This window comes from Vigna unguiculata, chromosome 9 (genome assembly GCF_004118075.2).
Source record: "Vigna unguiculata cultivar IT97K-499-35 chromosome 9, ASM411807v1, whole genome shotgun sequence".
NCBI lineage: Eukaryota > Viridiplantae > Streptophyta > Magnoliopsida > Fabales > Fabaceae > Vigna > Vigna unguiculata.
Genome location: NC_040287.1, coordinates 30342038 through 30367332, shown reverse-complemented (window position 1 = coordinate 30367332; position 25295 = coordinate 30342038). Strand labels below are relative to the sequence as shown.

Here is a 25295-nt window from a genome sequence, read left to right as displayed (position 1 = left end):
TCGATGATGTACCAGTGTGGTTATATAAGATAATTGATTGTGGTTATGTTATTTATAACATAATAAAACTTTTTCAACCTTTATACAATACCGTACACCATTAAATTACCACCGGTCCAACACCATGACAACATTGTTGCTACAACATCACAATATGACTATATTATTACAAAACATGTGTTATGGCTAATGAAACATAAGAAATGACACTATATGTTGACAAAAACAACTTCATAATCAATTGCTTCTACACCGACAATCAATTATGTGCTTCAAAAAATTGAATTGATTTTATTAGGAAAGTCAAAAAAATTTATACTTGCATGTATTCGTAGATAAAATCTTCAACGAGTAGGAAATGGATATTATAAATGGATATCCGAGAATAACGGGTACAGGTATTTCGTATACTCGCATGTTAACGGACGGGTATGGTGTCATAATACTTGTACCCGTAAATAATCTTACCCGCTAAACTCTGATTTAAATTAAAAATAAAAAATAAAACATGATTAAAATATTAACATATTGGTCTTGAATGAATTATTTTTAAAATACAATCTTCCTCTATGTGTAAAAGGTCATTTAACACTATTTAAATGAGTTATTTGGACTTTGTTTGAAATTCATTATATTTTATTTGAGTTTGTAGTTAAAATATGTTATTAAATTATTATTTTTTTGTAACAACTCATGGATACCTGCCGATATTTGTGGATATCAGTATAACAAATACCCACACGAATATGAGACGGACACGAGACAGATATTTATCCAACAGGTCCGTATTCTACCTACCTTGTTGAGATCTAGATCTCACTAACCACAACATTTAAGCCGTAAACAAAAAAGATTTTCTAAAGCAATTTTAGATGAAACAACAATTACTTTCTCAAAGCAAGGTAAGCATAAACAATAAACCAAAAAAACACGAAGTTGTGGTCGTAGATGAAGAAGGAAGCAGAACCAACAATAAAATTAGCAACAAATTAGACACATCTAGAATATTATCATGTGATTCCCTAACTATGCAGAAAAAGGTGGAAGCAAATATGTTAATTGCTAAAATTCCATGGGTATTTCTCCTTCTTTTTCTCTCACTTCATCAGCGGACCAAAAAAATATATTTGCACATTTCTCTATCACATTTATACTTAAGGTATTAAAAACAAACATACAAAATTATCACATTTCCATCTGGACGAACAATCGATAAGCGTAATTGACGATTTGTTTACACAACATTAATAGTGGTGAGATTTCTAACTTGTTTCACAAATTGTTCATCAATGTCTCACGAACAAAAGAAAAGTTCGGATGGTTGTGAAAGCGCCTATTGTCAGCTAACACTCATTTATTGTTGTTACTTCACTTTATGCAATACAAATTTTTTAAAGTTATATTTTTTAAAATGCCGTACTAATAATATTGAGGATATTTTTAAAGTACTATTAAAAGTTCTATTAATATGAAATGAGAAAAGTATAATGACTTTGCATCTTAGTGTTTAGTTGTTTCTAAATGAAAAAGCAAACAATGTCTTAATAAAGTTTTAAATCTCTCATAAATTTAAGTATTTTTAATTAAGTTCGTATTAAAAAATTTGTGTTATTTAGTGTTTAAAGTCTTTATATCTTTCCATAGATCTATATCCTAAATTAGAGTGACGTGACTATTTGATTTTTAAGTACTAAACAAAATGCCACAAACTTCACAATAAAAAAAATGAAGTTCTAAAATCCTAATTGTTGTTATAAAAAAACTAGTGAAAATATATTACGTATTAGTATAATAAAATTATTATTATAATTATTGCATAATACTATAATTATAAAATTAAATATATTTTTTAAAATTTTTATTGTAAATCATTTTTATTTATTTTTGTAGGATGTTTTATAATTAAAAAATGATTAAGTTTAAAAAATGGTCAAATTAAAAAAATCGACTAAATTTAAAGAAATAGTGACTTAGAGTAAAATTGATAAAATAATTATTTTAATTTAATTTTTTTAAAAGTGTAATGTTAATCTCCTTTATATAAATAATTATTTTAACTTCTTATTTATTTTAATGGTTGTTTTATAATAAAAAAAATGGTTAAATAAAAAACGATTAAATTTATAAAAAAAGTCTTTTAAAGAATAAAATTGATAAAATAATTATTTTAATTTTAAAAAAATTATTTAAATAGTAAAATGAAAAAACAAATGTAGACAAGAAAAAATCTCTTTAAAAGTATATATATAAACTTACCAAAAGAGAATTAAAGATTCTATGTTGATTATAACGAAGAACCAACATATTTTTTTAGATTTAAAATAATATAGGTATACACTTTTTATATTGATTTTAGGTATTTTATATTAATTTTAGGTATAATCGATGTAAAAAATATTTTACTTTATTACAAAATTATCATGCGTATATTTTCTATGATAATTATAATGATAATCAGTATAAAAAAGATTATTTTATTATAAAATTGTGGTGTCACTTACTTTCTATGTCAGTCTGAGTGATAAGTAACATACAAAATTTTATTTTACGATTCCGTATCATTTATTATGTTGGCTGAATTATAATCTAGTATAATAAATTGTCTTAAAAATATATTTTTGCATTAATGACGTTCGGGGTTGATTCAATGTGTTTTGGTATAGAAATGAGGATGGAGCACATGTTCTACATTTCATGAATTTGGTGTGAACCTGATTTAATAAAATCTAAAGATAACGATTGCTTTTTTTCTTTCATAACTAAATCACCCCATTCTTGTAAGCATCCTTCAATTTTTTATATTTGTTTTAATTTAAGTTATAGTGAATATAATATTCAAAATAAAGTAAACAGGTGGGTGTTATTTTTATTAAAAAACATAAAGGTTACTATAATTTATTAAATTCATAAAATATGTTGATTGTTATTAAAATCTATTCAATTTTATATTTGTTTTAATTTAAGTTATAGTGAATATAATATTCAAAATAAAATAAACAGGTGGGTGTTATTTTTATTAAAAAACATAAAGGTTACTATAATTTATTAAATGCATAAAATATGTTGATTTTTATTAAAATCTAGAAAGTCGTGTAGGCGTCATCTATATATTTATATATAAGGAGATACACCTCTTTGGTGTATATGTTTACTTTTCTATTTTACCCCTAATAATATACTTCTTAAGTGATTTGTTAAGCGTAATATCTAATAAAGCATGTGCTTGATATTTTAAATCAATAATATTACTTTAGGTTAAATTATGTTTTTTTCCCCTTTTTTTTTTAAAATATCAATTTAGTCTTTTTGTATATCTCAATTTAGTCGTTATTTTAAAAGATTTTATGTAATTGAGTATTTGTCATTATTATTGTATTAACAACGTTAATTATGTGTCACATGTGAGTTCGTATTTTTTTTTCTAATTTTTTAATTCATTACTTTTAATTTTAAAAAATTAAAAATTTGTTATGTGTCAAACTAAAGTTTTGCCATGTGGCGGTACAATGTGATAGTGTCATCAATCACCGTCATGTTAAGTGTCACTGCCTCGGTTTCAATTTGGTTCCTGAATTATAATTATGTATTCTTATTTTACCATTTACAATATAATTATAAATTATTCTTTAAAGACTAACAATTACTTTTACATGTTTTTCTATAAAACTATCTAAACAGTTCTTTTTTTTATTCATTCATAGTTATTTTTTTCATTTTGTTCTACTTTGTTCTTAAAAATATAAACTCACTTTGTATATTAACTTAGTGATACTAGAATATCACCATCTACTTATAGTGTTATACATATTTTAAAAAACACACAAAGACGTAATAACACCTTTGTTCACGCTAGTATATATATATATAGAAGTAGGGACGAATGTACCTTAATTGGTCTTAAGGGGACCATGACCCCCTCATAATTTATTTTTTTACTTTCCTTATTAAATTTCTAATTATATCTAAATTGCTTTCTAAAATTTAGCCAAGGTTTTAGCTACCAAAAGAATTGGTTTCTAAATAATTAGTGAACAATTTAACAACCAATTATAATATTTTATTCATAATAGTGATTATTTTAGTAACTAATAACTTTTTATTTTATAGATTAGTATCTAAATTGATCACACTAATTCACCAATTTTAGTTGTTAATGAAACATTTTCTAGTTTTACTTACTCACTATTAATTAATAATTTTGTAACTTGATTACTAATATCATATTTAATAAAAAATTATTTAAATTTAAACAAATCATATTAATCATATTTAATAGAAAATTAATATATTTAAATTTTAAATATATTATTGTAGCTTCCAAATTAATGGTCAAAATATATATATATATATATATATATATATATATATAATAAATAAGGAATTTTATTTTTTAGTATCCATATTTGTTTTTCAAATTTACCCTTTAATTTTTTTTTAAATTAAAATAATTATTTTTTAATTTTACTGTATCTTTAAATTTAACTTCTTTTTTTTCAATTTCACCGTCCTTTTAAACTTGGCCATTTTTTAATTATAAAACTAATTATAAATAAATAAAAAATATTTACAATAAAATTACAAAACATATTTATATTTAGTTTGATAATTATAATAATAATTTTATTATTTTTTATTATCATAAAAAGTTGATGTTTTCACTAATTTTGTTATAAACAATAAACAACATGCGCGCAAACTATTCTTTAAAATTACTTTTAATTAAATTTCAATAACTTTAAAAGACTTTGCATAATGATATAAATTATTTATTTTATATAGAATTTATACGTTTAAGAATATTTATTTATTATAAATTTTATTGACCATTAATATCTTATGATATAATGTTTTATTATTCAAGAAGTTGTTTAATATTATTCCAACCACAAGTTTGGTAAGGATTGTTAGGATTAACTACCACATTTTCAAGACATTATCCGTTTTGGAGTATGAAGCTTTGTTATGGTTCTGTCCTTAAAAGACGTCTTGGAAGGTGGAAGGAGAAAAAAGTATTTAAATTACGTTTGACCTAGACTCTTAAATGATATGAGACTATTAGATGTGCGTTTGACCTCAAATCCTAAACGATATGAGATTATTGAATATACCAGAACAAATATATTTATTCACTCGTGATATTGGAAGCCTATAAATATACTAGAGGGAATAATGAATCATCCATGTTGAATGGTTGATACTCAACTAAGACTCAACTTTCATATTCATATCTCTCATTTACTATCATTCTAATACAAATCTTCACTTTCTTACTAGCTCTCTCACGAAGAGACAATAACTAATTATTGAGAGTCTCGTAATTCACCTTGGAGATATTAACCAAATCTACTGAAAACATGAATAAGTAAATATAAAATAGAAAAATTGAAGCTAGCAGTAGCATGGTATGGAAAATGTGTTTGAAGAAGGTAACATAAATAATAATGAGAATGTCCAATTAAAAGAATGAAAAAAATGTGAATCTTCACTTTTACAAGTTATGTATTTTAATTTATATTAGAAATCAAAGCATACAAAGTGTCTCACTCTTCAAAGTTTTTGATGATAATAATATGCATGTGTAGAAGAGAAGTGTTCCTTCAAACCTAAGATATTATTGTATAATTTTAGACACGTCTAAATGTTTTTGAAAAACTGAAGTCTAACCTCTAGGTAGATTTAATACAACTAACGTGCCTACGTAATAGGAGTGTCCAACTTCATGAACGTCCAAACTCTAATATCTAAAGCGCTTACAGCCCTATGTTTATTTTATCTAAGGTTTCTTATGTATTCAACTTCTTATTAACCCTAAATGCTTGAGATCTTTGTACTTTCTCTAAAATTTTGAACTCTTTTAACTATTTTATTGAAGCAAGATTTTCTAACAAGTATAACCTAAAAAAAAGTTAGCTATGACAGTAAAAAAAATAATTAAAGAATGGATGAAATATAGGTTTCTAAGATGGATATTACCTACTTTTCTTGTGAGATTTTTTTTTCTCTCTTTACAAAAAAAATATAACAACCTATAGATATATATTTTATGAAAAGATTTATGTGAAAATGAAGACTCAACTATAATTAAATTCCAAAATAATGTTATATTGCACATAACTTTGATTTTATTCAACAAAATATAAAAAAATGTAAAATGAAAAAAAAAATATTAATCTCATAATATTAAGTCTTTTTAAAAATATTTCCATTCATTTCTTTCATACCAAAACATGCCAGTGTTACCAAACCGTTGACGAGGCAGCTGATATAAAAATGAAATTATACTTCGCAAGTGTTAACAATTGTCAAAGCAACTTTATAAAAGGTACAACCGCAACCGCTAGGCTAATATCGAACATTTTTGTTTGAATGAAACAACACAATAACCGAACTGGTAAACATTTACCAAGAAACAGCCTAGGTACATCACAAGTTTGCCCTTAGAACAATTCAGATCAACTTAAATATAATTCTGATACTGCCTAGACCGGGGACAATATCTCCAGAGAACCACCTGCGTCATTTTAGAAATTCATCCACTACCTGACAGCACCTACAAAAAAATAGTTCAATGCTGTCAATAAACACAGATTATTCATTTATGGTTTCATCATGTAAACTCAAACAGGGAGGAATAATCAAAAATTGTGTAATTTACTACAAAAATTACACTTAATATGTTTTTCATAAAACATACTACAATTTAGATTTGAACAAAAGAAAAACAAGACGAACAAAATTCTGAATACATAAAACATGCTAAATCCTCAAATACATACGGATTCATCAGAAGACTTGCAAAATTATGTCATGTTCCGAGTTCACAACAGAAATATTATATTTTAAATTTTTAAATCAAAAATACCTGGCGAGGAGATCCAGACCGTGAGCGTGATCTTGGCCTGCATAATTCAATGAAAAACTCAGATGCATGTAGAAGGTATTGCAGACAATTTACTCAACATAGTATGTTTTACATACCTTGAAGATTTGATGGGTGATGCTGATCGTGATCTGGATCGTGACCTAGACACAGAACGCTCCACGGATCTACTGTAGAATGAAATGAAACAGGTTTTCCATGAGTAAAAGTAAAATGTCTAAAGGCTATTTGGCAATGAAATTTAACAAAAGAACTCACCTTCTGGCCCTTTTCGGACTTCTACTCCTGCTGGGGCTTCTGCTGCGGCTCCTAGAACGACTGCCCTCATACTTTCTCACCTGCACAAACACCAGTAATTTTTTGTCCAGTAATCTATATTAAAATGATAACAATCCACAAATCACTTTTCACAAAATCTCAAACCTTAGAATAATCAAGCACCCTCATGCGTACGGGTTACAAAATCATTTTATAGGGAAAAGAGGCAAAAGAAAGAGTACAAGATCTTTAAGCATGTCGAAAGGATGCTTGAATTAATATATGCCAGCTATTGAAGAATTCCTTTAGATATAACTTTAGGATGAGAAATTACCCGAATATAGGCTCGTGCCCAAGGATTTCTAAACTCGGTGTCATCCAGTTTCCGAATCTGTAAAGGTGTGTTAGAAAACGGAAAGAAGAGTAGAGCAGTAATTTTGGTATCAATAACTGGATGAAGAACTTACAGCATACTTCATGTCGTCATAATTAGTGTAATCAACAATGCCAAAAGTCCCTAAACATAGAACAATAGTATGAGCGATATACACTAAAACTACATTTTAAAAGTGTGTCAGAATAGGTATACATTTGCAGAATAGAAAGCTAAAAGTAAACGATTTGATATTCACACACAAAAGGCTAGTGTAAAAGTTGAGACACTTGCTCGAAAAGAGCCCCAGAATGGTGATTTCTGTACCCATGATAATAATTAAATCTATATTAAATACTCAATTTCATAGACTCCAAACCAGGGTTGATAAATTATCTGCTCAAAAAGTAGGCTGCTTTGTGCAATAAAGCCTTAATATAACAGATTAACTGGGATGCTTGATGTCTATTAATACAACGCCAGTGATGCATGAATGAATTCATACAAAAGGATATCAAGTGTTCATGGCCCTAAACTGCACACATTCTATCATAAAAATTGCAATTTTCCAACTTTATATAACTACAACCAACACAACAATACGAGTTGAATAATGTAAGGTGATCTGAAATTATACAGCAAAATACTTGACCATTCAACACCCTTCATGCTAAATAAAATTCTATAATACGTAAAATTCATTCGAGGCTTCTTATCAGCCATCACCATGAGAAAAAAATAACGCAGACACTTCTACATTCATCCGTCACCCCTTATCACCAAGAAAAAACAAAAACCGAGGCTTCTTCTCCCATCAAACACCAACTCCTTCTCACCCAATCATTGTGTCCCAGCAGTTGCAGAAAACACAGATTAAAGGCTGTCTACCAATGCCAGAGGTCACAGCCCATCTGGCAAGATGCAAATAGAGGAAGCAGCCACAAATCACTTCAATGCAACAGCCCTTAGAGGAGTGGCAATGTCACAACACAACACATTGGCGCAGTAGTTCAACTACTGTCTGTGATTTACAATTAAAGAAAGGCAATCCTCAACCTAGACTTTAATTTCCTTGGCAAGGTATTATGCATTCAATAAAGAATTACATACAAAAGCAGCAGGGTAAAATTTATATCCTGAATGATTGTTTAGGTCAAGATTCCCACTATTTAAAGCACTCACTGGGCTCTTTGTTAACCTTGGAGGCAGTGAACATCACAATTGCGCAATGGCACATTTAACATTACTCAGCCTATGAATTGTGGACTCCAAACTAATAATAATTCAAAAAATAATACAAAGATACATATACTGATTAGAACGTGTTGCAAGTTAATAGTGGAAATATGTTATATTTTCCCGCATGCCCTCTGGCACCATTATAAAGCAAACCCGTAGAAGACATAAAACAACAAATTTGGATGTCCTTGCCTAATTAAGAGTTTCATGTCCATTTTACAATGCTTCATTTCTTCAATCATATTAATTTAAAACATTAGACCCCACATCGCATTAACGTTCAAGATTGTGACATTCAAACCCCTGGGATCTTATAATATATTTTAATTTTCATAAAGAAGATGAAGATAGCAGGTGCTAAAACAAACAAATATTACTTATAACTGTATCAATGTAATCAGTAATTTAGCAAAACAAAAACCGAAATGAAGGTGTACCTTCACTATCACGAGAAACCTCAGCAAAACAAACATCCCCAGCTTTTCGCATATGATCCTGAAACCGAATATCATAACATTGTGAGGTGGGAACAATTTGAGTCGTAAAGTTTACAAGCATTAAGATTATGATACCTTCAAATCTTGCCAGGATGCAGAAGATGGGAGTCCACGAACAATAACTGCAGACGAAATAAAAACTTACCAAAATGCTGTGTGCAAAATATGAAAAGTTCAACTACAGTTGATTTATGAATACGTATTAAACAACTATTTCATATAAATTATGAACCATAAAAAATCAAAGAGAAGGCAAACAAAAAATGTTTCTCAAAATGAAAAATCCATAAAACTTGGCACCAACATTTAAGCATAAAGACTGAAAAATTAATATAATTAAAAAAGATACACAAACAAACAAAGGATAACTAAATGGACGAATGTGCAGTCTGGAGAAAAATAAGTAGCAATGCTCCCTATCCTTCACTATAAAAAACAAGATTACACCAAAAGCACAATGGGCATACCTCGAAATTCAGAATGGCGTGAGATGCCAAAACGACCGCCACCAGCTCCTCCACCCCCACCACTTCCTCCATATCCCCGTCGATCACTTGACGATGGCCCTCTACCTCCATGAGCAAGCTCCACCTGCAACCAGAACATATGAGACATAACATTATAGAGGAATTTACCTCAGAAACCAAAAGTTGGAACAGCTCCTTACCCTTAACCGACAACCGTCAAAGTTGTATCCATCTCTACCTCGAATTGCATCTTCAGCATCTCGAGCATTATCAAACTAGCAACCCAACAAACAATAAATGATCAAATGGTATAAGAAAAAAAAAACACATGGACAGGAGGATAAATACCTCAACTAGTACTAAATATAGAAAAGAAAAATACCTCAACAAAACAATAACATGGAGGGCGGGGAGGAATCTTCAATTCAATATCCATTATACGACCATACTGTAGTGAGAATAACATTGCAACACAGCTACATTAGTACACAACTATCAACTCCACTTATAAGAACTTAACTGTGAATTATATTAAAATGAACTAAACATGTAATTGCTACAAATGAAGGACGCAAGTGTAAAGCAGATTTAGTAAATATAAACTATCAAAGGTAAACAAGGTCCATAACAAGAAAATATACAAATATGCTGGTCAAACATCATTTTTCCTTGTTCAAAAGTCATCATAAGAGTAGTATTCCATAATGGCTATTCATCAGTTAAAATAATCTCTAAATTGATTTCACTTTTTTTAAAATGAGTATGCGAATAAAAATGGTTCTAGTAAGGAAACTCACATTTCAAATTCTTCAAAAGAACTGGGAGAGAATTCCAGATAATGGGTCAACTTAAATTATATGTAGAAATATTCAGGAGGACCAAACAAACTGAACATGCACAAAATATAATCTACAGGATGCAACTAGTATATTGCACAAGAAAAGTAAAAATCTAACCTTGTAGAAGAGATCTTCAATTTCTGACTCTCTTATGTCAGAAGGCAGGTTTCCGACATAAATTGTGCGAGAAAACCGGCCACTCATGTTTGATAGTTATGCAGTCTGCTTGTCTACAAACAAAATTTGAAGCTCATCAGCAAAGTGGAGGACGTCTCTAGCTTTTTTAAAGCCTAGGCAAAAACCTAACATTTCTACTTATCATCATCATTACTCCAATGATTACACAAAAAATAAATAAAACCAAAACTATGAAGCAAACCAAGAGAGCAATCCTTGAGGTGAGCCGTGCTCCACAAGCTCCATTGCTCATTTGCTCCAAGATGCTCCAAAGCTATAACAATATTGAAACTAAATTGGATCTCCTCATCCTTTCCAGTATTTTAGCAGGCATACATCTTCTGAGTGAGCAAGAATCTCCAATAATTTTAAAAAAATAACCATAACTCCACCCCGATTCTCCCATTCCCTTTCTATATCCCTATGTTTGAGTGCAAAGCTCATATTTGTCCAAGCGCTTGTCATCTATCATAAAGAAAGCATTGATGTCATGAGATCAAATTAAGATCGACATAGACTTAAACCTTACTCAGCTCTCTTTTTAACAGCATTGAAAAATCATCCCTGGCAAAAATTCGCAACATGACCTCTTATTGTAATGGTATATACTAGTTAAATCAACTTAATTGTCCTGAATGTGTAGTGGGACTACAATTCTCTACCCTCCCTGTCTGAAACACACGCTTATGTACACAAACCATTTACAGAGGAACACTGTTTGTTTGAATTATTATGGCAACCCTCAGAAGTTACAACGAAGAAACCGCTAACCAGGTTCTTGAACCACTTCTAAAGATTTTCACCCCCAGTGAATAACAACCTTAGCAATCAAATCAGGTAGTTTGGAGTATGCTAACTCCCTTAAAGATAACTCGAACAAACGACTAAAAAAAAAGTGAGAGAAAATCGTAAGATTAAAACCTAACTATTGAGCAAAGACCTCAGAAATATGCCCACAACAACCCATGTTGTGTACGTCATGAAAAATAAATAAAAAGAATCCAAAACCTACCGAAGGAATCAAAGTCAAAACCCTAATTGTACAGTTGGTCACTCAAATCAAATAGAGGCATGCTAGAAGTGTAAATTCAGAAAGACAAGAATAATTCGATGAATGTCATACCAGAAACAGAGAAGGAACGGCTAGAGGACCCAATCGAACCGTTCTTCTTGCGGACGAGGCTGAAGGTGAGAAACACGATACTTCCGATGAGGAGAGAGCAGAGCAGCGTAGGTGGTAAAAGTGTAGGGTTGAACCAATTTATGGACCCAAAAGGGGTTTGGACCTCCACCACAGACAGCGCTGGCCCAATTCTACTCTTCAAAAGTGAAAATAATCAATTAATAATGTAAGAAAATGGATAAAACTACAATCTATTAATAACACATTTAAAAAAATATATATATATCTTGCTCTTATAAAGACCTTTTCTAATTTCTATAAATTCTGTGTTATCCTTAATAAATATTATGAGTATAATATTTTGTGTTTTGTATTAATAAATAACGAGAGAGAGAAAATTAAAGATTATTACTCATTACATTGGTACCATATTTCCTGAATTTAGTTAACTTCTTTTATTTAGTTATATGTCGGAAGGTCTTCGTATGTTACACATGTTACCATTAAATAGTCTTCATTATTTGTGTAGTTATTCTTAAACTAAAATTTATCAGTACTTTTACTATTTTATTTGTATTTTTTAATTTATAACATAGAAACTGATTCTTTCAGGATAACTTATTAAGTACTAACTTTCCATAAAAAGTAGGAGTATGTACAAATTAATGAAATATATCATTCATGGTTGAGGAAGGAGATTAAGTAGTAATTATAAAGTTTGAACGAATTTATTTATCTACATCAAATTTTGAATTTTGAATGCAGAATATCTAGTTACATGCGCACTAAATTAAGTAGTAATTATAAAGTTTGAACGAATTTTTATGTATAACATCTATATTAATCATGTTGTTTAGATCATCATTGGGAGAAATTATGCTAAAACAATATAGTTAATAAAGGATATTATTTTTTTGTAACTTTTTTTTTACAGACAAACTCCTTATAGTTTTACTCTATATGTTTTGTAAATGTCTTTTACGTACATTTCTTTATTTCTTTTTTGTCTTTAAACTCGATTAAACTTATTTTATTTGTTTTACCATGCATAAAAAAATTATCGACAACAATATTGTAACAAATTATAAAAATTAATCAAATTGATTGATCTTTTATGGACATATTATTTATTTATTTAATAATACTTTTAATATTTATTATAGTAATTAATTTTTTATTTTTTATTATTATAAGAAAAAAGTGGAACCTTCACTAGTGTATTACTATGTATATAAACAAGTTAACTTATAAGTTAGTTTAATCAAATATTTCGATTGTTTATTTAATGATATTTTTTTCACTCCTCTTCGTGGTTTCTTCTTTATAAATTATTTAAAAAGTTTAACTTATTCATAAATCAAATTTTTGAATTACACATTTTAGAAACATGTTTTGAATTATACAACTAAGAATACATTTTAAATTGTGTAATTATATTATTATTACATAATTTAAAATATAGTTTTAAATTTAGAAATGCATCTTAAAATATGCAAAATAAAAATACATTTTGGACAGTAAAATATAATGCGTTTACAAATTATATGATCCATGTTGGACAATTCAAAATATATTTCAAATTTAAAAATAGATTTTAGATTATACAATAAAAAAATGAGTTAACTGTATTTTTAAATAAAAAATTATGATATGAAATTGAATTTTGTTTATGTTCAAAATTTTGATATAATTTTATTCCTAAACATCAAAAATAATTGACGTACTCCTTATCACCAAACAACCTAAAGATTTGATTTTGTGACAAATAGTGTTGCCACACGCGTTGTCACGTGTTGACACATGATCACATGTGTGTGTCGCCGTGTTGACACGTGTGTGTCGACGTTTTGACACTTGTTTTCATATATTGACCCATGTGTATTTGTTCATGTGTTGACATGTATATCCAATTGTCCCTAACTTTTTTCGGTGCTAATATATCTTTATTAAATTGATTGAAAAAAATATGTTTGAGCAGAAATTTTAATTAAAACATTGTGGGTGACTATTAGTTTCTATTGGTACTTAAAATGATATTTAATGAGCTAAAAAATTAAATAAATCATATTTTTTTAGGAAAAAAAATAATGGTTAGCTATCTCTATTATCTTAATTTCTATCTTTTGTTTTCTCTCTATGTGATTTTTTATCTACTTATTCTTCTCCTTAACTTCTTGTTTTCTTCTTGAATATTACTTTAGTAGTTCAATTTGATACATTAGTCAATACATATTTTATTCTCACATGTCATGCGTTGTGCATGTGTCTTAGTGTCTACATTTCAAATGGTAGAAGGAATTAGTGTTATATTTTATATAATTTTATTATATAAAATTATTATTCTCTATGTTATTATTATTATAGATTAGCATTAATAATAAATTAAGTTATTTGTTAATATTAATTATTGTATGGGTAATATATATAATTTTGGGTATTCTGATTGGGATTGGATTGTTTAATAAATAGTCTGTGATAGGCTTGAATAATCAAATACATTTTGAGAGGTCCATGGTCTCTGCTGAGGGGTTATAAAACTGATGCCCATTAGTCAGTTTTTAAGTAACAACGTAAAACACTCTTACTTTTGAGAATACCTATTAGAAAGAGAACAGTAGCATCTCATATTACGTGCTTCCGTGAATCCTTCATTCATTCCAGGTACACAATTTTTAACTCATACTTGAATATATTGTATTATTGTATCTTATACATGTTTTATTTCTATCAATTGGTATAAGAGCCTATAAGATACAAAATATAGTTATTCTTTTGGAAAGTGTGTCATAATTTTCATAATCGTTCATTCTTACGGAAGACCTTAACTTTTGATTGCATTCAAAATTTGATTAAGGAGTTTAATTTTTTATTAATTATTGGTCTGATGTGGTTTAATTAATATTATCAAAGCACCAAATTTGGAATCTTAATTAGGAGTAAAATCCCCTTTTTGGAATTTCACGATCTGTGCTCGAGAGATTTTTTATTGTTTATCAAAACCTAATATATCAATATCAATTGTTTTTTGGATAAATCAATATTCGAAATCAAAGCCCCAAATCATTGTGCATCACGTTTCAAAGCCCCAAATCAAAGCCAGGTTTCTCCCGTTTGACCACCAACCGTTTACATTTTCTCTTTCACGAGAAATGTTTGACACTACATCACGACGGTGCTCGATCTGCGTGGTGACGGTCTGCGTTATGCACAGCAGCAGTGAACGTCGTTTTTGTCGCAAAACAGTGGTTCACGTCGACGTTATGCGCAACAGTGGTTCACTGTGGATGATGGTCACTTTTGTTGGCTTAAGTTTCGCACCAATGGCCCACGTGCACTAGATTTATGTACCAAATTTATGTACATCTTTTTGAATCTTTTAAAACAATGAACACTGCATTGACTATAGGAAAAGAACCCCGTAACTACGGGAATAATAATAACAATTAATAATATAATTATATTTAGGTTTAATTATGCCTTTGGTCCCTATTTTGGAGTCAAAATCTCAAAATGGTACCCAAATTTTTAAAAGTCTCAAATTGGTCCCCTTTTTTGTTAAAACGTCTCACGTTTGCCATTTCCATTAAGTCAAGGTTGACGTCGTTAGAGGGAGTGCCACGTGTCAATTCCTCGATTTTTTGAATTTTTAATTATTATTTTTTTATTTTTTATTATTTTTAATTTTTAATTTTTTTTAAAAATAAAAAAATTGCCACGTATCAAGCTATCATCGTGCCACGTGGCAGTGACAGAGTGATGTGGCAGTGACATGTGTTAGTATTACACCAGGTGTCATTTCCTTAGTCTCAATTTGGTCCCTTTATTTTAATTTGTCTCAATTTAGTCCAAATTTTTGTAAAAATTAGCAATTTTGTCCCTCTCCAAATTGAAATTAAATTAAATTTTTATATAAATGTACACAAATATTTCCATCAAAATTGATATTTCAAGTAAATATTTTTAACCAAATTAAGTTCATTTAATTAATATTTTACATTGAACTTTATTTAAAATTGTTTAAAAGTTGTTAATAGAAAATAATGTTAATAGAAAAAAATTCATAAATTAACTAGTTCATGTAACAATAAAACAAATATAAATTTAAAATTTGAAAACAATTTTAAGTAAAGTTGAATGTGAAACATAATTTTAAATAAACTTAGCTATGTTAAAAATATCAATTTGAATAAAAATATCAAATTTAATAAAAATATTTGTATAACATTTATATACAATTAATTTTTGTTTCAATTTGAAGAGGGACAAAATTGCTCATTTTTACAAAAATTGGGACTAAATTGAGACAAATTTAAATAAAGGGACTAAATTGAGACTAAGAAAATGACACCTGGCATAATACTGACACGTGTCATTGTCACTGCCACTGCCACGTAGCACGATGACAGCTTGACACGTGACAATTTTTTTGATTTTTTTTTAAAAAAATTCAAAATAAAAATAATAAAAAAATTATAAAAAAATCGAGGAACTGACACGTGGCACTCCTTCTAACGGGGTCAACCTTGACTTAATGGAAAGGGCAAACGTGAGACCTTTTAACAAAAAAGGGAACCAATTTGAGACTTTTAAAAATTTTGGTACCATTTTGAGATTTTGACTCTAAAATGGGAACTAAAGGCATAATTAAACCTTATATTTAATAATAATAAAATAATTAATTAATTAATTAAATTAATAATAATAATTATTATTATTATTATTTCATGCATTATATAATTTATTATATTTTTGTTAAGCATGATATAATTTTATATAATTGTTAACTCACCTATCGTAGGTACAGTTGTATGAAATTTTGTGGGAATAATATAATTTAAATATTTTATTAATTAATTTGATATTACATTAATATTAATTATACCCTATCGATATTTTATTATTAATGCATTTTACTTTTCTTGATACAATGTATTTTTTGAATTTTATTATGTCAATTATTTGTCTTGTACCCTATCGGTATTAGATTTCTTTTGACATGAGATGTGCATTGTATTTTATTATATTTCTTAATTATTATGATCAGGGACCCTTAGGCGGGATCATAGTGAATGAGAAATAATTTGATATCATAGGCATATGTTGTTGTGTATTCAGAAACATTTATTTTGTTTATTTACACAATAAATGTGTATTAAATGTTTCTTTGTTATTTTGATACCAGCTTCTTTGCCTATGCCATTGACTTCGATCAAAACTTTAAATTGGACAAATTTTGAGGACTGGAAAGAATCTTTGGATTTGTATCTAGCAATTACCAACATGGATTTTTCCTTGAGAGAAGCAGAACCTTCAGCTCTTACGCCTGAGTCCACTATTGTCCAGAGAGCTTCTCGTGAAAAATGGGAACACTCGAACAGGATGTGCTTGATGGTGATGAGATATACCATGGAGAAGTCTATTCGACAGAGCATTCCAGATAATGACAATGCTAAGGATTTTATGAGATCAGTTGGTGAGAAGTTTAAAACTTTTGATAAAGCTCAAAAGGGTCAATATCTGTCACTTCTTGAGAAGACCAAATATGATGGTGTTAGTGGTGTTCGTGAGCATATGATGAAGCTTGTGCACTATTATAACAAACTCAAATCTCTAAAGGTAGATCTTGGTGATAGTTACTTGATTTGGCAGGTTATGGAATCTCTTCCTTCTCAGTTTGATGTGTTGAAGACTTCTTACAACACTCAAAAGGAAGAATGGACAATTGATGAAATGATAGCTATTATTTCTCAAGAGGAAGCATCGATTAAAAACATCAAGTCTCATAGTGTGCAATTTACAACTACTACTTCAAGCACTAAACCTATGAAAAAGGGCTTCAAAGGTAAATCTCGTCCTGAAAAAGGGAACACATGGAAAGCATAAGTGGTTTTGGAGCCTAAGAAGAAGTACTTCAAGGGAATTTGTGCCTATTGTAAGAATTTTGGACACAAGCTAGCTTATTGTTATATTCTTAAGAAGAAGAATGCTGATAAGGAAGGTATACTCTTATATGCTCTAGCTTGTTTTGAATCTAATGTTATTGATGTTCCTCCCAATTCTTGGTGGTTAGACTCGGGTGCTACTATTCATGTTGTGAATTCTTTATAGGGGTTCACAAGTCTGAGAAAACCAAGTGATGTCGAGTCCAAGATGATCATGGGAGATGGAGCTAGAGCACTAGTTGAAGACATAGGAGTAGTTTCTTTAAATTTACCTTCTGGACATGTTTTGTTATTAAAAGACGTTGTTTATGTACCTTCTATGAGAAGGAATTTTATTTCAGTTTCAATTTTGGACAAATGTGGCTACACTTTTGAATTAGGCAATGGTAAACTTGTTGTTTATTTTAATTCAATTATTGTTGGCTCAGGAGTTTTATATGATGGACTTTACATGCTGAATATGAATGATATGTCTGTTAATTATGTTATTGGACATAAGCGTAGTAGAGTTGATGAAAATTCCTCTATGTTGTGGGATAGACGTCTGGGACATATTTCTAGACCTCAGATTGAGAGGTTGATTAAAGAGGGTATTATGCATGATCTGGATTTTTCTGATTTTGATACTTGTGTTGATTGCGTTAAGGGCAAGCTTACCGCAAAAGTAAGGAATACAGGAGCAAACATGAGGGATAATGTGTTGGAGCTTATTCATACTGATATATATGGACCTATCACACCCACTTCCATGGGCGGATATAGGTATTTTATTACGTTTATAGATGATTATTCCCATTTTGGTTGGATAGATCTCCTACAGGAAAAATCAAGTTCCTTGGATGCTTTTAAGTCTTTCAAAGCTGCTATTGAGTTGAAAACAGGAAAAAGGATAAAATGTGTAAGGTCTGATAGAGGTGGAGAGTATTATGGCAGATATGATGAGACTGGAAGAAATCCTGGACCTTTCGCTAGATTTCTTGATGAATGTGGTAAGCTCAGTATACTATGCCTGGTACTCCTCAGCAAAATGGTGTTGCAGAAAGGAGGAATCGCACTCTTTTAGAGATGGTGAGATGCATGTTGAGTCATTCCTCTTTACCAGATTTCCTTTGGGGAGATGCTTTAAGGACTGTTGTGTATATCCTTAATCAAGTACCTAACAAGTCTGTTTCAAAGACTCCTTATGAACTCATGTCTGGGAAGAAGCCAAGTTTGAGACATTTCCATGTGTGGGGTTGTAAGGCGGAGGTGAGGCCTTATAAGCCTCAGTTAAAAAAACTTGATCTCAAGACTGTCAGTGGGTTCTTTATTGGTTATTGTGTGGGTTCTCGTGATAACATGTTTTATTGTCCTTCTCACTCTATGCAGGTTATTGAGTCTGACCGTGCGGTATTCTTTGAGGATGATTTGGACAGTGGGAGCAATACACCACGGCCAGTTACTTTTAGAGAAGACCGTGTTGTTATTCCCGTGCCATCCATTTATCTTCCTGCAGATAATGTCATTCCAGTTGTCCGTGATGAAAATGAATTTGTTCCAGATCTTGTGGATGCCACATCACCTGTAGTAGATGAGCAAGTTCATGATGATGTTGTTGAAGAAATTTCTTTGAGGAGATCTCAAAGAGTACGCAGGTATTCTATATCTGATGATTATCTAGTGTATCTTCAAGAGCATGAATATGATGTAAATAATGTTGATGATCCTACTACTTTTGAATAGGCTATCTCTAGTTCTCATGGTGATGATTGGTTAAATGTTATGCATGATGAGTTAGCTTCTATGGCCCATAATGATGTTTGGGATCTTGTGGATTTGCCACTAGGTTGTAAACCAGTTGGGTGTAAATGGGTCTTCAAGACTAAGCGTAGTCCAGATGGAAAAGTTGAAAGGTATAAAGCCAGACTTGTAGCAAAAGGCTATAGTCAGAGGGATGGCATTAATTATAAGGAGACTTTCTCACCAGTCTCTACTAAGGATGCTTTTCGTGTTGTTATGGCTTTAGTAGCTCATTTTGATTTGGAGCTTCATCAAATTGATGTCAAAATAACTTTTTTGAATGGAGATTTATTTGAAGAAATGTATATGGTTCAACATGATGGTTTTGCTAAAAAAGGCAGGGAGCATTTGGTTTGCAGGTTGAAGAAGTCTATTTATGGACTAAGACAAGCTTCTAGGCAATGGTATTTGAAATTTGATCAGGTGGTCACTTCTTTTGGCTTCAAGGAAAATGTCTCAGATCAATGCATTTACTTGAAGAATAATGGGAGCCATTTCATCATTCTTGTTTTATATGTTGATGATATTCTTCTTGCTAGTAGCAATGTTGAACTTTTGATTGAGACAAAATTTATACTAAATAGCCACTTTGATATGAAGGACCTTGGTGATGCTTCTGTTGTTCTGGGCATTTAGATCTCTCGTGATAGATCACGTGGCATTCTTGGTTTGTCTCAAAGAGAGTACATTGATAAAGTCCTTAAGAGGTTTAACATGCATTCTTGCTCCTCATGTGCATCACCTGTTCAAAAAGGTTACAAATTCTCCAAATCTCAGTGTCCTCAAAATGATAATGACAAAGTTGAAATGAAAAAAATCCCATATGCTTTCGCTGTTGGTAGTTTAATGTATGCTCAAGTTTGTACTCGTCCCGATATTGCTTTTGCTGTTAATGCTTTAGGGAGATACTTGAGTGATCCAGGTTTGGATCACTGGAAAGCTGTTAAAAAGGTCTTTATATATTTGCAGGGAACTAAGGATCATATGTTGACCTTTAAGAAGTCTGATCAACTTCAGGTCATTGGTTATTCTGATTCTAATTTTGCTGGTTGCCCTGACGACCAAAAGTCTACTTCTGACTTTATTTTTATGATGGCAGGAGGAGCCATTTCTTGGAAGAGTGTTAAACAAACTCTTACAGCTACTTCCACTATGGAGGCAGAGTATGTTGCTTGTTATGAAGCTACTTGTCAAGTTGTGTGGCTTAAAAATTTGATTTCTGGCTTTCAAATTGTTGAAAGTATTTCTAGGCCACTTGTGATATATTGTGACAACACTGCTGCCGTCCATTTATCTCAAAACAACAGAAGTTCTACTCGCTCAAAGCATTTTGATATAAAATTTCTATTTGTTAGAGAGAAAGTTTTGGATTATCAAACTCGGATTGAGCATACTGCTACAGAAAATATGTTAGCAGACCCACTAACTAAAGACTTATCTGCTAGAGTTTTTCAAAATCATGTAACTCATATGGGTGTGGTTAAGTCTTTTGATATATTGGGTTAGTGGGAGTCTGAGATTTACACTTTATATTATTATGTTTTCATGAGATGTAAATTTGTCCATGACGTCAGTTTCGTTACATCTTTTCTCTTTCTACATAGAGAATTTATGAACCATTTTGGGATCACATATTTATCATGTTTGTTTTTATTCTATATATTATCCATTATTTAAGAAATCTAAGCATATGGTAAGTATCCCTATCAGATATTATCTTTGTGATTCATGTTTATATTTCTTAATTGGTATTTGTACTTATGTTGCAATTGATGTAATTAATTTATTTATTAATGTTATCCAAGTGGGAGAATGTTATATTTTATATAATTTTATTATATAAAATTATTATTCTCTATGTTGTTATTATTATGGATTAACATTAATAATAAATTAAGTTATTTGTTAATATTAATTATTGTATGGGTAATATATATAATTTTGGGTATTTTGATGAACGACCCGTGATAGGATTGGATTGTTTAATAAACGGTCTGTTATGGGCTTGAATAATCAGATACATTTTGAGAGGTCCTTGGTCTCTGCTAAGGGGTTATAAAATTGATACCCATTAGTCAGTTTTTAAGTAACAACGTAAAACACTCTTACGTTTGAGAATACCTATCAGAAAGAGAACAATAGCATCTCATACTACGTGCTTCCATGGATCCTTCATTAATTCCAGGTACACAATTTTTAACTCATACTTGAATATATTGTATTATTGTATCTTATACATATTTTATTTCTATCAATTAGTTCACACTTCTTCCTTTTCGGTGTGCATCATATCAGGTCAAATGCTAAAAGTCAAAAAATGAAAACTTTGTTATTATTATTCACTTAGTATGTCTTTTGTAAATACTTGTTGTATTTTTCTTTATCAAATTATAATTATCTTTAGTAGTATTATATATATGATAGTTTTTTATTTCATAATATATATATATATATATATATTTATATTCTTGAAAACATAAGGGAATAATTGTTTTATTCCTTATTGATGATTATTAGGTCAACTGACCTATTTAAACATATACATATGTAACGAACCATATACTTAGAAAGAATAAATCCCTATAACTACGGGATTTTATTCTTATTACAATCTTCCTAATATTAAAACAAAATCTCAACTAATTAAAACGCAATAAATAAAAAATCTACAATTCATGTTGGCTATCGTAACAACTTGCTCCTTGACACTCCCCCTCAAGCTGGTGAATAAATATTTTTCATTCCCAACTTGGATACAATTCCTTCAAACGTGATATTGTGTAGACCTTTTGTAAGGATATCTGCAAGTTGATCTTGTGTAGATACAAAAGGAGTACAAATCAACCCACTTTCCAATTTTTCCTTAATAAAGTGCCTATCCACTTCAACATGTTTAGTCCTATCATGTTGTACTGGATTATGAGCTATACTAATGGCAGATTTATTGTCACAGTATAATTTCATAGGTTTCTCCCATCTTATCTTCAGATCATCTAGGATGATCTTTAGCCATAGAAGTTCACATATTCCTTGAGCCATGGCTCTAAATTCTGCTTTGGCACTTGATCTTGCCACGACATTCTGCTTTTTACTTCTCCAAGTCATCAAATTTCCACCAAGAAATGTGCAATATCCAGTGGTTGATCTCCGGTCCATAATTGACCCAACATAGTCTGCATTAGTGTATGATTCAATACTTAAGCTTTGGTTTTTTCTGAACAAATCCCTCTGCCTGGAGTGCCTTTTAGATACTGAATAATTCTGAATACAGCATGCAAATGTGCCTCTTTTGGTTGGTGCATAAATTGACTTACTAAGCTGACAGCAAAAGCAATGTCTGGCCTGGTATGGGATAAGTAGATGAGCCTACCTACAAGTCTTTGATACATCTTTTTATCCACAGCCACATCCTCTTCCATACTTCCTAATTTCATATTCGGATCAATCGGAGTGCTTGATGGTTTACATGTCGTTCTGCCAGTTTCCTTAAGCAAATCCATAACATATTTTTGTTGAGAAATGAAGATTCCTTTCTTAGAGTAGGCTACTTCAATTCCCAAAAAATACTTGAGTTTTCCTAGTATCTTTATTTCAAATTCTGCTGCAAGACATTCACTCAGCTTCTGCTGCTCTCTCTTGTCATCTCCGGTTACAATAATATCATCTACATAAACCAGCAAAATAGTTACTTCCCCTGAAACTGAGTGTTTGAAAAAAAGAGTATGGTCTCCCTGACTCTGTTTATAACCCAAACTTGTCATCACATTAGAAAATCTACCGAACCATGCTCTAGGAGATTGCTTTAATCCATATAAGGCCTTTTCTAGCTTGCATACAGTTCCTGAGACTGCCATTTCATCATGACTTGGGGGTAACTCCATATAAATCTCCTCTTCAAGATCTCCGTGTAGGAATGCATTCTTTACATCAAATTGTTGTAAGTCCCAACCATTATTCACTGCTAATGATAATATGACTTTGACCGTATTCATTTTTGCAACCGGAGCAAAAGTTTCCAAGTAATCCACTCCATACGTCTGTGTAAATCCTTTAGCCACTAACCTCGCCTTGTATCGTTCAATTGTTCCATCTGTTTTATACTTCACAGTAAATGCCCATTTGCACCCTATTGCCTTTTTCCTTCTAGGTAAGATAACAAGCTTCCAGGTCTTATTTTTGTTCAGTGCTTCCATTTCAACATCCATGGCTTGTTTCCATTTTCTATTAGATAATGCTTCAGATACAGAAGATGGTGTGGATATGTTATTCAGATTTGTAAGGAAAGTTTTATGGGTAGGAGAGAACTGTGTGAAGGATAGAAAATTTGATAAAGGATAAACAAGTTTTTAAGTGCATGTTCTGGTTTCCTTTCTAAGAGCAATAGGTAGGTCAATATCATTGGGTAGGCTAAGGTTTTCTTGTTGTACTTTTGAGGTTTCCAAAATTCCAGCATCACATTCATTAAACAAATTTACAGGACTAGTAGATGTTACCTCATATAGTGGTACCAGATTGGATTCTTGAACATGACTAGAAGCTGGAATGGACCTCGTTTTTCTCCTTGAATACACCAGATTTTTCCCAATTTTTCTACCATTAGTAATCTCAGTTTCAGATTGGCTTTCAATTTGTTGAGGTTCAATCTCAGGTTGAGTTTTGGTGATAGTAGTTTCGGTCTCTGGTTGTATTTCAATTTCAAGTTGGGTTGGACTATTTTCAGGTCTGTCCACGTTCACCACACCAAGATTAATTTCAGGTCTTGAGAATATTAGAAGTTCATCTTCCCTTAATGGTTCATCTTCCTTTGTTATACTCTCCCCCTGAAGATGAGATTCCTTAAAATAACTATGTTCATGAAAGGTAACATCTCTAGACATATAAAATTTTCTAGATATAGGGTGGTAACATCTATATCCCTTTTGTGTGTTTGAGTAACCTACAAAAACACATTTGACAGCTCTAGGATCAAGTTTTCCCCTTTCATTATTGTGAACATGGACAAAAGCTACACACCCAAATATTCTAGGTTGAAGTTTGTTTGAGAACTCTATGTGGGGATAGAATAAGGACAGGACCTGTATAGGACTTTGTAAATTTAGAAGTTTTGAGGGTAAACGATTTATTAGGTATGTGGCAGTGAGAATAGCTTCCCCCCAAAAAAAATTTTGGGACATGATTTTGAAAAAGAAGGGCTCTAGTATGATTTAGAAGATGCCCATTTTTTCTCTCAGCCACCCCATTTTGTTGAGGTGTGTGAACGCACGAAGACTCATGAATAATACCTTTTTTTTTGACAAAAAGAATTTAGAGTTATGTTAAAATAGTCCTTGGCGTTATCAGAAATGATTTTCTTAATGGTGACACCAAATTACGTTTTGATCATTGAGACAAAATTTATACACATGGAACTGACTTCATATTTGTGTTTTAATAAAAAAATCCAAGTAACTCTAGTACAATCATCAATAAAAGTTAAAAACCATTTAGCACCTGAAAAAGTTGGAATACTCGCAGGACCCCAGACATCAGTATGAACAAGAGAAAAAGGTTGATCACTCAATTTATTATTAATAGGAAAAGGGAGACGTCTATGTTTGGCTAACTCGCAAACTTCACAACACATACTCCCTATATCTATGTTTTTAAATAAAGAGGGAAAGATAGTTTTTACAATTTGAAATGAAGGATGCCCCATCCGACAATGGTGAAGATGAATTTTTT

At 30.6% G+C, this 25295-nt stretch overlaps 1 protein-coding gene across 3 annotated transcripts; it reads right to left on the bottom strand.

Moving 5' to 3' along the window:
• Positions 1–6236: 6236 nt before the first annotated feature.
• On the bottom strand, positions 6237–12074 carry LOC114164586 (serine/arginine-rich splicing factor SR34A). Of its 3 annotated transcripts, none has more exons than XM_028049313.1 (14): positions 11854–12011; positions 10933–11004; positions 10671–10783; positions 10097–10162; positions 9915–9989; positions 9715–9838; positions 9323–9369; positions 9188–9245; positions 7606–7655; positions 7473–7529; positions 7139–7218; positions 6979–7050; positions 6863–6899; positions 6237–6550 (listed from the first exon to the last, which is right to left on the bottom strand). In XM_028049313.1, exons 3-14 carry the CDS (start codon positions 10755–10757, stop codon positions 6530–6532), a joined length of 774 nt encoding a protein of 257 aa, XP_027905114.1. In that variant the 5' UTR covers positions 10758–10783; positions 10933–11004; positions 11854–12011; the 3' UTR covers positions 6237–6529. The 3 variants fall into 3 exon arrangements, with proteins under 3 accessions (XP_027905114.1, XP_027905113.1, XP_027905112.1); XM_028049312.1 differs by having other exon boundaries at positions 10933–11195; positions 11854–12009; XM_028049311.1 differs by lacking the exon at positions 10933–11004 and having other exon boundaries at positions 11854–12074.
• Between the last annotated feature and the right edge of the window lie 13221 nt (positions 12075–25295).

What these genes read in the sequence shown, in the direction of transcription:
- LOC114164586 (XM_028049311.1), bottom strand. Translation starts at nt 10,757, where the DNA reads ATGAGTGGCCGGTTTTCTCGCACAATTTATGTCGGAAACCTGCCTTCT. An exon ending in ACGCCATTCTGAATTTCGAG is followed by an intron (nt 9,370 to 9,714) that starts GTATGCCCATTG and finishes TTTCGTCTGCAG; the next exon opens with TTATTGTTCGTGGACTCCCA. An exon ending in ATGACGACATGAAGTATGCT is followed by an intron (nt 7,530 to 7,605) that starts GTAAGTTCTTCA and finishes ACACCTTTACAG; the next exon opens with ATTCGGAAACTGGATGACAC.